This window comes from Eretmochelys imbricata, chromosome 9 (assembly GCF_965152235.1).
Source record: "Eretmochelys imbricata isolate rEreImb1 chromosome 9, rEreImb1.hap1, whole genome shotgun sequence".
Lineage (NCBI taxonomy): Eukaryota > Metazoa > Chordata > Testudines > Cheloniidae > Eretmochelys > Eretmochelys imbricata.
Genome location: NC_135580.1, coordinates 45328890 through 45343677, shown reverse-complemented (window position 1 = coordinate 45343677; position 14788 = coordinate 45328890). Strand labels below are relative to the sequence as shown.

The window sequence follows — 14788 nt, the reverse complement described above, 5'->3', positions numbered from 1 at the left end:
ATCTTGGAGTCATTGTGGATAGTTCTCTGAAAACATCCACTCAATGTACAGCGGCAGTCAAAAAAGCTAACAGAATGTTGAGTATCATTAAGAAAGAGATAGATAATAAGACAGAAAATATCATATTGCCTCTATATAAGTCCATGGTATACCCACATCTTGAATACTGCGTGCCAATGTGGTCACCCCATCTCAAAAAAGATATATTGGAATTGGAAAAGGTTCAGAAAAGGGCAACAAAAATTATTAGGGGTATGGAACGGCTGCCATATGAGGAAAGATTAATAAGACTGGGACTTTTCAGCTTGGAAAAAAGACGACTAAGGGAAGATATGATAGAGGTCTGTAAAATCATGACTGGTGTAAATAAAAGTAAATAAGGAATTTACTCCTTCTCATAACACAAGAACTAGGGGCCACCAAATGAAATTAATGGGCAGCAGGTTTAAAACAAACAAAAGTAAGTATTTTTTCACACAACACACAGTCAACCTGTGGAACTCCTTGCCAGAGGATGTTGTGAAGGCCAAGACTATAACAGGGTTTAAAAAAGAACCAGATAAATTCATGGAGGACAGGTCCATCAATGGCTATTAGCCAGGATGGGCAGGGATGGTGTCCCTCGCCTCTGTTTGCCAGAAGCTGGGAATGTGAGACAGGGAATGGATCACTTGGCGATTGCCTGTTCTGTTCATTCCCTCTGGGGCACCTGCCATTGGCCGCTGTCAGCAGACAGGATACGGGGCTGGATGAACCTTTGGTCTGATCCCGTATGGCCCTTCTTATGTTCTTTTTGTGGATTCGCCACTTGCCGGAAAAATAATTTAATCCTCCACTTTTTTAATGTAGGTCTCAAAGCTTTTCACTATTATCACAATACACTGGGATATTGAATGTTAAAGGCTTCTGCGTCCAGCTAAAGATGCTACGATGTCGCTGTTAAAAATAAGAAATGGCTGGAAACAGCAAATACAAATCCCAGACACAGACCCGAGGGGCTGCCTTTACGTGTGAAGGGCCAAAGCGGTCGCGTTCAGACCCGTAGTGAATACAGCGAATCAGTGCCGTCCGGGGAAAATCATCTCGAGGACGATGGTCGAGATAAGAAAACCAGGTTATTGACCTGACGTCTGTGTTACCGCTCGAGACACTACAAGTGGCTGTCGGCGGGGCGGGAGTGCGGGGGGTGCTTTTTGCAGTTCAAATGGGACAGCCCCTCCAGCTCCAATGTCTATGATTTTACCAAGGGAATCTCCCTGTCACGTGGCAGGGGCGCCTCAGACGTTTCCTTGCACGTGACCCTCCTTTTCCTTCCCTGGGAGGCTTCCGGGCCAGGCGCGACCCCCTCCCCGCCGTGCGGAAGTGACGTGCGGCCGCTCGCTTGCTGCGCAGCTCTCCGGAGAGGGACGGGAAGGCGCCGCCGGGACACAGCCGCAGGAGACGCAGGCCCCAGCCGCCGCTCTAGCTCCCGCCCCCTCCGACCGCGAGGCTCCGCCCACTCCCCCGCCCGCAGCAGACACCGAGCGACAGAGCCAGGGCCGGGGCCGCCACCACGAAGCGCCGCAGCCCGGTGAGTGCGGATGGCGCCGGCTTCCGGACCCCTCCCGCCCCCGGTGGAGAAGGGGGCCGGAGCCGGGGCCGCTGCCTCCCCTGCGGCCTGGGGGGCGGGAGGCGCGAGCCGCACAGCCTGGGGGGCCCCGGCGGATCCGATGTCCGGGAAGGGGGAATCGCCTGCGGCCCGAGGTTTATTTACCTCCGTGCACCCGGGTGCGCCGCCCCCCGCCCGGTCTGCGGCCAGCCCCTGCGCTCCCCTCCCTCCTGCTGGCGGGGGTGACAGCGGCCGGACTTCTCCAGCGCCCGCCGCCGAGGGCTGGGAGGCCGGGCGCTCTGCCCTTCAGGCGGGGAGGCCCCGGGCCGGAGAGGCTGCCTCCTCTGGGGCTGAAAACCCTTCGGGTGCTATCAAAGGGACAGGCCGCTTCCAGCAGCCATCGCAGGCAGCAAGCACGATTCGCGGTCCGAGGAGGCTCCTGGGCACGTTCTGTAACAGGTGTCAAAAATGGCTTGGCCTGGAGGATGGTAGTGGCCAAGTGATAGGCAAGGCATCCAGTGGTTGTCAGCCATGTTCTTTTCTTAGGCCAAGTCTACTTTTAATTTGGCCCTTCGTTTTTCTCTCCCTGCCCCCAGAGAAAGTTACTGCCCTAGGGTAAAGTCTGAGAAAAAGTTAAGTTTTAAGCTTTCCTGCAACATATTGTTAGTCCTCTATTGATGTAGGCTAAATGACAGTCCTGCCAGGACCTTTATGAAAATGAGATTTGCATGCTACCAGGTGGTCAGAGTCAGCAAAATTATGTAAATAATAGTTACAGCAAATATTTCCAGTGCATGCTGAAGAATCTGCTTGCAGTTGCTGAATGTGCAGCCATGATTTAAAAAAAAAATCTAATACCAATTGTGCTTTAATTAGACATTCCCCTGCAGTGTTTGAAACACACATCACGATTTTCTGCTGAAAAATGTTTTTATTATTCCATCTGAGAAATTATTTGTCCCTTTAGTAAAGTGCTGTTGCTTCAGAGATCAATAGTAGAACTGCACTTTAATATGTATTATTTTACAATAAATTTAAGATGTTTGTGATCTAATTTGACTAGATTTTGTCTGAATTAATATAATTTTGTAGTCTTCTAATTGCAAGTGTCATAAAACACACAGCTTCCCCACCTGTGCTTTTTGTGGCAGTAATTATGTATTTCAACTTCCAGGTTGAAAGACAGGAAGAATTAGAAATGCTTTTTTTGGTTCCATCTCTGTGGGGAACTCATGACAGTTGCTTCTCATTTCTAAAAGGTGTGCAGAATCAAGTGAAAACTGACTTTAGAAAAGCACCCTTGTAGGCTAATAACTTACCAAAAAGAAGAAATGTTGTCTTAAGTATACATATATTGAAAGGGTTTCATTCTTTAAGTATTCATTTTTTCCCTTCCACCTGAAAATCTGTTAACTGCCCAAAATCAGCAGAGGGGGTAGTTTTTTTTGTAGGACTCTGATTATCAAGGAACTGGAGGCTCAATTACCCAATCATACTTTCTCACAAATTATATAACATATCTCATCAATTATCTCATGAGGCACAAAAAAAAAAAAAGTCCTGTTAAACTCTGATTCTATGTGCGATCGGTGTACCACTGGACTAGTCTGAGAGGACTTCGCTTCAAATGTAGCTAATGGAAATTCTACATGAAGTACTGAGTTGAGTAGGTTAGCATTTTTCTTATATAGGGAGATTCATTGCCATTCTTCTTGAGGAAAACTATCCTCCAGCTCTTTTGCATTACGTATTTACGCTGCTGGAAAGGTATAATAATGTAAATAAATTACAAATGGTGTTTGTTAATCCTCAGGTTCTTGCACTGCTTGTCAGTTTATACCACAATTTGCTTTAGTAACTGATGGGGTAAATCTGTACATGTAAATGGCTTCCTGTAATTTTAAAATTTCCTGTGATGCATAATCATAATGTTTTGTGTTCTCAGATACGAGTGCAAATAGAGACTAGATAACGTTAGTTTGTGTTTCAGCTTTGCAATTCAACCTGGGTGCTGTTCTCACCTGTGTCACACATTTTCTGTGCAATTTTGGGAAGTCACTTAATCCCTCTCCCTCCATATTTTTTTTAGTGGTTCTACATTTTTTAAAGGTTGGGGTTTTTTTTTTAAAAAAAAATGGGGATAATACTTCTCATGGGGGGGAAGTGGAGGCTTAATATTTCTGAAGTGTTTTGAGGTCCTTGGATGGAGCTATATAAATGCAAAGTATCCCTAAACATCTAAAACAGTGCAGGAAGTGCTCTCCTAGGCCTTGCCTATGTTGGAAATTTCCACCAGTGCAAACCCCCTAGTAGTGATAAAATAAATCATGACTGCAGCATGCATAGGGGTTTGCACAATTGCATGGACCTCAGTGACTGAAGTCTTGGCAAAACACCACGTAGTTAAGGTTTTAGCCAACGTCCGCTGTTTCAGGGCAAAAGAATCCTGAATTCTAGTCTTTGCTTGTAGAGAATGAAGGAACTGGTTTGTAAAATTAAAAGGTCTTTAAACATTGTATTGCTGATTTTGGAAGTTCATTGTATTATTTAAAGCTTTACATTTCTTGGTTTCTTCATAGAGGTGAAATCAATGAGCAAATCTGAAAACACCTGATGTAAAGTTGGGCAAGGGTGGAAGTTTGACTGTAGTCAGAAATATATCGACAGACCAACAGACACAAATCACAAGTGGAAACTTAGAATTTGCAACGTGGATTCTAAAAGTGATCCAGAATAGCTGAATGTTAATGTTTCCTTGAACTCTACAGGTCAGGTGTTGAATGAAAATATAGTGGATTTTAGTACGCTTGTGCCTTTGGGAAGCAGCCTGTTTAAGTGAGATTCTTCCCAACTCCTGTGATATGGAGCATCTAATGAAATGAGTACAAAGCAACGTTTAGCAGATTGTTCTAGTTCTGCAATTGAGGTGTAGCCGAATTTTTGAATACTAAGCTGTGGTTAAATATAATAAAGCCACTAACCTTTTTAGAAGCCTTATAGTTTTTGTTTTTTCATGTATCTTTGTGTAGAAGTAGTCTTAGAAATACATTCTTAAATCCTATGATCCATTCTAGAAACACTTTCTCAGCTCTAACTGTAGTAGAGGTATTTTCCAGCACCTAAATCAGGTTAACCAAAACAGTTTCAGCTATAGCAGCCTGTCTGCGTGTGTTCAGCTTCCTGGAACATTAGTTGGGGTGGGGAGAGGAGAAGAGGAACAAAGTTTTCTGCGTGTTGGTCTGTGCCCAAAGGTGAGATTTGGCAAACTTGAGCAAAAAGGGAAGGGGGGAAATAAATTTTTCCCTATTAAACATTTCCAAGCATACTTCAGAATTAGCTACGTATAAAATGACTGAATAAAAGCTAGCAATATAGAAAAGGCCGGGGGGTTGCAACCCCCAGGAGGAGACTGTGTGATTTCTAGCACACAAACACGTTGGGTCCTTCACTGAAGATGTGGAAAGGATTATTTTTCACTGAGTTGAGTTGTGTCTAAGGCTCAGTCCGTGCTTGGAAGACCTGTAAGCATTTTTCTATACTGATATAGCTCCATCCAGTGGTGGAAGCTGCTGGTTAAACACCACAATTGTACAAACACCTGCCGTGTCCAACTGCAGCTTCCTTTGTTGTTAGCACAAATGGGTGGGCCTACATTGGTTCAGATACATGTGTACAAACTTTCCAAGTATGGATGCCTCCGAAATGGAAGAACTTGACATAGTATTAATAACAGCTCTGTACTTCCCACAAGGAGGCTGTGTGATGCAATTTAAGGCCTTACTTGTCTGGAGTCCCCTTTGTGCTGACTCCTTACTCTGCATTTCAGTTGATGTGATGCCCTGCTGGAGTTGCTCTCTCACCTGTTTTTGTCCAGTTTCTATAGAATTCTCTTCTCTGGGTTTGTTTTTCAGCTTTTCCCAGGTTGCATGTTCTTCAGCTCTCTTGCTTATTTATGACCATGCCGTTTATTTGGGTTTTTTTTTTTTTTTTTTTTACTATTCCATCACCCTTCCATTGAATACTCTTACTGTTTCTTCCCTTCCCCAGAAGTCTCCCATGCTACTTAGCACTGTTGCCTCCCAGTTACTATAGAGATTGGGGAGGGCTGCACTTTGAAAGAGACGGTCACAGGGCTGAGGGCACCAGAGAAAGGGAGAGATTTGTGGTAGCCCTGCAGGTGTGAACACAGAAGAGTGGCCATCTCCCAGGGCATTCACTCCATGATCTGGAAATACCAGGACTAAAGGAAAGCTGGGATCTCATGCGTTTTTTTTTAAGGCCAAAAAAGGCAGAATGTTTTAAAACATTAAAAGGGGGACAAAGATGGAAATAGGAAGGCAAAGAGGTGCAGGGATGAGAAGAGAACATACAACAGGAAAGATGTGCTGATGTGTAAGTGGATGAAAGTTAATTGATTTACAGAAGAGTGAGAAAGACAAAGTAAAATGGCACAGGCTAGTGAAATATTAATCCTTAAACCCTACTGTGATTGTATGTAAACTATCCCACAGCTTTGTATGTGGAATAGAGGATGAGTCAGGAAGTGTTGTAGAAATGTTGTTGCTAATGGGAATTAGGTCAAATTGCTCCTTTATAGTTTGGCAGGTAGTAAATGCAGCTGCAGGTAATGTTCCTTAATAGGCAATGTAAATTGTGGGTTACTGTTGTTTAACTTAGTTTTTAAATGGACTTTTTCCAATATCCTGAGTGATGTTTTGATTTTTCTCTGTTGGAGGTTTGCCTGCTCTTTTTAGAAAAAGTAATGTTTGTACTGGTATTAGATAAAATTGTTGAGTTCATATAGTGCCGTTTTCTATGGTATTTTGGATTTTCTGTTAAACTTGATAGAGTAGATGCTTTTGTGGAAAGCATAGTGAATTTCTGTTTGCACAAGTTCAAGGGGCTGCTTTGCTTATCATGCTGTATTCTAGAAACAGTATTTTAATGAACTATACCCTTTACTCATCTTAATCCGGCTGACTTTTTTTTTTTTTTTCTTTTTGCTATTTATACTGTTTGATTGCTTGTACTCATTCATCTTAGGTAGTGACGCTACAGTGGCCAGTTTAACTTTAACTCCCCTATAGTAGTATAACAGTGAGTCTTCAATGCTGCAGATAATGTTTTAGTTACTGAAGCTCTTTATTTAGCTTCATAAACTTTCTATACTCAAAGTTTTGTGACAGTTTTGGGCCTAAACTAGTAGTGTGTCCCTTCATATAACATTTACAGGTCAAGCAACAGAGAGAGGGAGGGACACAAGGATAATGGAATGGCTAGTTCTGGTAGCATGCCCATTTTGCTATCAGATATTATTTTAAGTGAAGGATTGGCACTAATGGACTGAAAAGAGGAGCTGCAAACATATTTAAAACAGAGGACTGGAATAATGTGACAAACTTAGAGAAACTCAATTTTTTAAAAATTAAAAGCAGTACAATTAACTGAACACATAGTCTTGATTCTAAAAACCTCTAATAAAGAGAATTTTATTTTTAGAATGTGCCAAACTGACAGTTTGAGACTGCAATCCCTTATAAATTGCAAGAAAGTCTCTAATTTTTCTGTCTTGCTAATACCTCAACCTTACAATATCAGCTCTAGAAGTGGGAGCATGGTTTAGCAACTGTACCTGTTAAGCTTTTTCTTTTCTGCTAATTATGGCTACTTTTGAGATTTGGGCACTTATCCAAAAACAACTGGCCTGAAACCCCAAATCACTTCTGAAGAGCCAGTAGATAACTTTGTTTTGATCGGAACTGATGTAGACTAAACTTGAACATGTAAATTGTGGTGCTGTTTTCATACTAATTCTGAGCCATTTAGTGTAGAACCTTTTTTCCAGCTATTTTATTTATTTCTTAGGCTATTGACGCTTCAGGAACTTAAATTTGAGAGATTAGAATTCCATGCGAAAGAGATTCATTTATGTCATAGCACTTACTCCACAGTGCCAAGAGAAGCAGTAGCAGAATGTAACTCTTCGGATATCACCGACATAATCTTACAGTAGAGAAAGAAAGCCAAGATTGAGGTGGGGGTGCACATAAATGGAGAAGGCAAGGCGAGTGGGAAGCTGAAGCCGTCTTTTAATGGTAGTGAATGCTAGTTTGAGACAGTTAGGTGGTTTTATGCTTGTTTGGATAGCAGGGGATATGGGCACAGTTTGAAAATAATACACTCAACCATTGGGGAAATACTTTGCTCATTAGTAACCACTCCTTTAGTGGACTGAGGGGGAAAAAACATTCTTAGAAACTTTTATACAGGTGTGTTTCTCTAGCTGCAGTTTAAAATGTTGATGGCTGGGATGGGTGGTAGAAATGTGCACTTTCCTTCCCACCAATTGCATTTAAACTCCTACAAGAATTCTAGGGACTCCATTTGCTTGGTTAAGTTGATCTGATTATATTCTTGTTTCCTTTTCAGTTATTGAAATCATGAATCCTGTTTATAGCCCTGGATCTTCTGGGGTTCCCTATGCAAATGCCAAAGGAATTGGTTATCCAGGTAAACAACTGAATTTCTGCTCTAAGTTTTCTTTCAAAGGGATGTCTGTGGGTTGTTGTTTATAACCCAGTCAGCGTAGACACTCAGGTGACTCACTTATGAATGTTTCCATACCTTCTGATAACTTTCAGTCACCAAGCTTATACTTCAAGAATAGATCACCTTGATCGATCGGTCCTTCAGCCTTCGTATAGATTGCACCGATCACATCAATAATAGATTGGGCATTTAAGTGATTTTGTGTTGTATTTTGTGTTCCTTAAACTAGTCTGGAAAAAAGTTACCTTAGGGGTTGTAACTAAATTTAAAATTGGTGGCCTGAAGGGAAACAATTTGGTCGACTATTTCCCCATTGTTGGCTGACAATTTCCTTTTATATCCTATAGTTCTTTTTTATTAGGCATTGACAGTCGTGTGCCACAAATACAAAACAAAAAATGAGACACAGTGCCAGTGCCAAAGATTTTTAAACAATATTTTAGTGATGCCAAAATTATAGGGTTCTGTGCATTTCCCTTATTTTCTTTTTCCACTCCTGTTCTGAGGTTTTCTTTCTGCTTCTCATCCCCATGCCCTCCTCCTTTCTCACAATCCAATGCTTAGTTTGAGTAGGCATGGCTTCTGAAGCCTCCAGGAGTTCAGAAGTAACATAAGACCATTAAAAAGAAAAGTCCTCCTTTTCTTTTTGCGGATACAGACTAACACGGCTGCTACTCTGAAATAAAACCATTAGTTAAGCCTATCCAGAGTTCAGTGAAAGTGTGTGATGTGAAGAAATATTTAAACGTTTTTCTGCTATGAAGTATTTCAAATGATTATTCTACTATTACGTAACTACAGATATGAGAAGTACACCCTTTTAGGGCAGGAATTGCTCTCTACATAATTTTTTTTGTTGCTTTGTCCATTCTGCTTTTAAATGTTCAAAGTGATACAATTTATAACTTCTATTGAAAACTGTTCTCCAATTTAATAAGTGTTACTGTCGGGAACTTGTTTTATTTTTTTCCTATTTATTTATATGCTGTTCAGTCTTACTAAATCCATTATTTGTGTTCACATCCTTCAAATATAGGTATTTGTGTCTCTGCTTAGCCAAATTATGCATAAAATTCTCATAATTAAATTCTTCCAGTACCCTAATTTTGTTGCTCTTCTCTGAATCTTTTTCAATTTACATATCTTTCTTGCACTGAGGTACTGTTGTAATAATTGGGCCTACAGGTTTACTGTAATTGCAAGCTCAATTGTAAAAAGTATGTAAATTTGTAAAATGTCACAATAACCTATAAAAAGCAAATGTTAATAGAAAAAATATGAGAAACTTAATTAGTCTAAACAAAAAAAGGCTTCTGATGATCACTCAAGGACTCTTAAGATCACTCTTGGAAAACAAAATGTGGAACTGAAAATTAATAAACCAAAATTAGTGTGTCAAATATTAGATTTAATTAGTGGACGAAACAAAAAGTGGTAGGGCTATTCCACATATCTTTCCTTGTTTGGGTCCTTAAAAAAGATTTTTTTGGGGGTGGGGGGGAAATAGGGAAGCACAGATTGAACCTTCTGGAGTGAGTTTCACCATCATGGTGGCCACCCCTACCATCTCCTGGGACCCTGGGCCTTCATACTAATGTAGAGGGATGTCCTGACCAGATTGGGCTAGAGCGGAATCCAGGTGACACCACCATCCCTACCAGTTACAGCTGAATTCCAAATACCACCAGAGATGAAACTGGATTAGACTTCAGCAGCAGCAACAGCTCCAACCCATCTCCACTAACTTCTCTTTTACCCAAAAGGACAGTGATTACCCTCTAAGCAAGGGTTTTTCCTTTTAAAACTCTCCAGGTAAAGGAAGAGGGAACAAAAAAGTTGGTATCTTTAATAAAAGGTTAAGGATTTTTAGTGGTGGTTGCCATGTGGACAGGACCGGGACTCCAGAACAGCAGCGGGCTGAGCAGGGCCGGCAGCCGGGACCCGGGCTGGCAAGAGCCAGCCCACGGAACCCCAGACCGACAGCAGGCTGAGCGGCAGCAGGCTGAGCTGCTCAGCCCGCTGCCGGTCTGGGGTCCTGGCTGCCTGCCCGCCCCTTGCCAGCCAGGCTCCTGGCCGCAGGCCCCGCTCAGCCCGCTGCCGTCCTAGGTGAATGGAACCCCAGGCCGGCAATGGGCTGAGCGGGCCGGCGGCGTAAGATCAGCATTTTAATTTAAACATTTTGAAAACCTTGTTTACATACGACAATAGTTTAGTTATATAATGTATAGGCTTAGAGAGAGAGACCTTCTAAAATAATGTTAAAATGTATTATTGGCACGCAAAACCTTAAATTAAAGTGAATAAATGAAGACTTGGCACACCACTTCTAAAACGTTGCCAAACCCTGGGATAGACCAAGCCTATTTCTCAGTTCTGAATGGATGTATCTGGAGTTTGAGAAGACTTGCTGAACCTGCTGGATACTGATGCAATTTTCTCTCTTTGAACCAGGTTTAAGTTGGTATTTACCAGCACCCTGTCCTGAACTAGTTTTTTCCCTGGGAAATTGCCAGCCCTCACTATAACAAAGTTCATGTGACTAGTAAGACTTAAGGTTATTGAAATAACTTAAAATAATAATTTAACGGTTGCTGTACAGAATATTGCAGAGTTGAACGGCTATAGAAACAGTCTTTGAAAAAAGTTGCCATCATTTTTATTGGTTATTATATTACCTACATTAATTGATGTTACAGCTTCCCATCCAGGGTGCATGATTTTCATCATGATTTAAATCAGCAAGCAGCAGACTTTTAAATAATTGATTTTTAAATTATGTTTTGCATTTGTACTTCAATTATTTTCGTAAGAAAAGGTTTATTTTTTGATTAGTACAACCATAAAAACATATTTGCAACCAAATGTGGTCTTTACAACACTAAATTTGGTACTTTTTGCTAACTAGGAGTGTACAAGATACCCACACACACTTGTTTAAGCAATTCTATAGCTAAACAAGTTTATTCAGAATCTAGTTTTTACGTTATTCTGTTAGAAAATGGTGAATTATGTATTTTAGATTTTTTTACTTAGAATTTGTCAGGCTACATGAGATGGAAATTGGAATTAACTTACAAAATCGGTATTTTAAAATTTTTTGTTAAATAAAATAACCTTAAATGAGCTGGATACCTAAAGAAAAAGTGTAACATGTTTAAAACTCATTTAAACAAAGGAAATATTAACTGTAGTTAGTGAGTTGATTGTTTCTGATCACCAGGGGCCAGATTTTCAAGGTATTTAGATGCCTCAGGTTGCAGATAGGTGCACAGTGGGATTTTTCAGAAGCACCTGAGCAAGAGGTTGCTGAGTTCCCATTCAAATCAGTGGGAGTTTTTTAGGCTCCTGACATGCTTAGGAGCTTAATGTGATTTTTAGAAGTGCTTATCTGTTTCCCCATGATATTGATCACCTTTGTAAAGGACTTTGGGATCTATGGATGAAAAAGGTAACAGATAGTTGGTATTATAGGCATCTTTAGGTGCTTAAATACCTTGGGAAAATCTGGCCCTGCTCCTTTACTTTGTTTTTAGAATTGGTAGATCTCATCCCCTTCCACTTGCCTTTATTCATAGATTGGAAGAGGAAAAACAATCTTGCTGTTCTTTCAACTCAGTTTCTCAACTGTGAATGAACTAGTCCAAATAGAGAGTATTTTCTCTGCACCTGCTAGCTAAACAGAAGCCAGAAGAAATTGAGGCAAAATCTTTACTGTATAAGAGAAAGTATATACATTTCGAAAATGTATGTACCGTATATACTCATTCATAAGCTGAATATTTTTGGTAAAAAAGTGATGCATCAAAGAGCAGGGGTCAGCTTATAAATGGGTCTACACCAAAATCTGATGATTTTAAACTCTGTGAAATCATTGAATTGAATATAAGAAAAGGAGTACTTGTGGTACCTTAGAGACTAACCAATTTATTTGAGCATAAGCTTTCGTGAGCTACAGCTCAATTCATCGGATGCATAAAGTCTTTATGCATCCAGTGAGCTGTAGCTCACGAAAGCTTATGCTCAAATAAATTGGTTAGTCTCTAAGGTGCCACAAGTACTCCTTTTCTTTTTGCGAATACAGACTAACACGGCTGCTACTCTGAAACCTGAATTGAATATCTAATACATTGTTGTTTTGTTTACTTGGAGCATCTGCAGGCATGGAACCCCTCAACTCTGGGACTCCATGCCTGCAGATGCTCCAGGTAAACAAAACGTCCCAACCTGCCAGTGGCTTATCCTGATGGGCTGGGAGTCAAAGTTTGCCAAACCCTGAAACATAGGCTCGGCTTATGAAAGGGTCATATAGTTTTTACTATTTTTACCTATCCATCTTGGGGGGTTGGCTTTTAAAAGAATGGGCTAATGAAAAAGTATATATGGTAGTTAAAGCTGTACCCTGAAAATCTATTAATACTTGATGACTCTCTGATGTAGCAAATTTAATTGATTTTAGTAGATTATAGTACATTTAGTTAGTAACCTAAATTGTCAATTTCATCATTTAATTTTAAACAGGATAGTAACTTCAGAACTTTTACGATTTTTTTCTTTTTAGTGTTTGAATATATATTTAGTGCCAAGCTTTGTTTACTGTTTTTATTTAGCTTTGTGTTGTATGAATATGGATTTTTCATATTTCAGTTAATCATTCAGGGAATTAAACAGGATGAATTCAGTTAAATTGATAAAATGACTTATAAAAATCACATGTAAATCTAATGCCATAAAGTGGTATATTAACAGAGTAAATTACTATATCTTGTCTAGTTCAGGTTTAAAGGGAACAAAACATGCTCTGTTAAGTAAATGATGGAGGCTGGGATGTGTTTAATGAAATAGACACATTTAGTCACTGCATGACTAAAACATCTCTGGCCTCCTTTTTGATAAGACCACTGATTCTCTGTTCAAAACTGCTGAATTTAGCAGGATGTTCTGATGCTGAACTGGTTTCTATTTTTAGAAGGCACATTTTATCTAAAGGCAGTGATGTCTGTATAAATACCAAACACGGGGAAGGGTTTTTGGGACTAAAATTGTTAAGAAGGGTATTTAGGCAGGATTACAGTAACAAATGAGTAGTCAAGAATAAAAACATTTGATTTAAAGACTAGTGGGTTGTAGGAAGAAGTTGTTTAATCTGCTACTTACCTTGTGCTGTTTGTTGACATTTCACACAAGTAATTTCCTCTAGGAGTGTCTTGTTTTAGCTCAGTAGGAACTCTTACCTATAAGGAGCCCTCTTTATAGGAGCTAAACCTATAAAATAAGGATCGATGATACATTTTTTACAACTTTAAAAATAGTAGTGTTAGGTGGCAAGTTATAATTAAAACATTTGGTTTTTAATTAACACCTGAAGTCAGTGAAATAACATAGTTTTGTAACCCTCAGTCAATTGCTGACACTATGGATAAAAATATTTGATTTTAAATAAAAAAAAAATCATTTTAAAATCAGATTTAAAAAACTTTCTAAAGTTTGAAATTGACAACATATGTCAAGGCCTACAATTATTATCTAATACAAAAAAAGCAGTAGTTTTTGCTGCCAATTTTTTAAAAAAAGTCAGACCACTGAACTGATGAAGTCACTGGCTAAACACGTGGAACCAAAGCTTGCTGAAGTGACAAACAAGCTTTTGCCAGCAGTGCCTTCTACTGCAGATGCAGAAAGAATATTTTCTTTCCAGTTTATTGAACGGAACAAATTGAGTGACTGGTTCAAAGTTAAGAAACCAGTTGGGAGTTGGAAAAGCAAGAAAGCTTTTTTCCTCTCCAGTCTATGAATAGAAACAAAGTGAGAGGATGAGAGCTGCTAAAATCTTGAAAGACATGGGGACCAAAAACAGTCACTTCACTGATATTTCTTTGTTTAATCATTTTTGAAAGGAAAACCATGTTTTGGTAATATTTTCTTGTGTCCAGCACATTTAAGCTAGTTTTATTGAATACAAAGCTTAAAATGCTGTTTTTGTGCATTTAGTTGCATTTGGATTTCCATCCAAATAGAGCTTGATACAGATGAGGAGAGGCTGAGGAAACTGGGATTATTTAGTCTGCAGAAGAGAAGAAGGGGATTTGATAGCTGCTTTCAACTACCTGAAAGGGGGTTCCAAAGAGGATGGATCTAGACGAGGGGTGGGCAAACTTTTTGACTCAAGGGCCACATCGGCGTTGTGAAACTCTATAGAGGGCCGGGTAAAGAAGGCTGTGCCTCCCCAAGTGGCTTGGCCCCCTCCCACTTCCTGTGCCCTGACTACCCCCTGCAGAACCCCTGACCCATCCAACCGCCTGCACCCCCCTGCTCCTTGTCCCCTGACCGCCCCCTCCCGGGACCCCCCACCCCTAACCAACCCCCCCGGGACTCCACCCCATATTCAACCCACCCTGCTCCCTGTCCCCCAACTGCCCCGACTCCTATCCACACCTCAACCCCCAGACAGGCCCCCCAGGACTCCCATGCCTATCCAACCCCCCGTCCCCTGATCCCCTCCCCAGAACCTCCGCCCTATCCAACCTCTCCCTGTCCCCTGACTGCCCCAACCCCTATCCACACCCCTGACTGCCCCCTGGAACCCTCCTGCCCCTTGTCCAACCTCCCTGCCCCCTTACCATGCTGCTCAGAGCAGCAGGAGCTCGCAACCCC

At 40.8% G+C, this 14788-nt stretch overlaps 1 protein-coding gene across 2 annotated transcripts in view; it reads left to right on the top strand.

Moving 5' to 3' along the window:
* The first annotated feature begins 1372 nt into the window (after positions 1-1372).
* FAM168B (family with sequence similarity 168 member B) overlaps positions 1373-14788 on the top strand; it is a 33393-nt gene continuing 19977 nt past the window's right edge. The window contains exons 1-2 of one of the 2 annotated variants that reach the window (XM_077827357.1): positions 1373-1570; positions 8018-8098. In XM_077827357.1, coding sequence (XP_077683483.1) covers positions 8029-8098 — 70 coding nt within the window. In that variant the 5' untranslated portion in view covers positions 1373-1570; positions 8018-8028. Of the gene's footprint in view, positions 1571-2829; positions 2848-8017; positions 8099-14788 lie in introns of those variants that run through there. The other variant, XM_077827356.1, reaches the window with a different exon arrangement.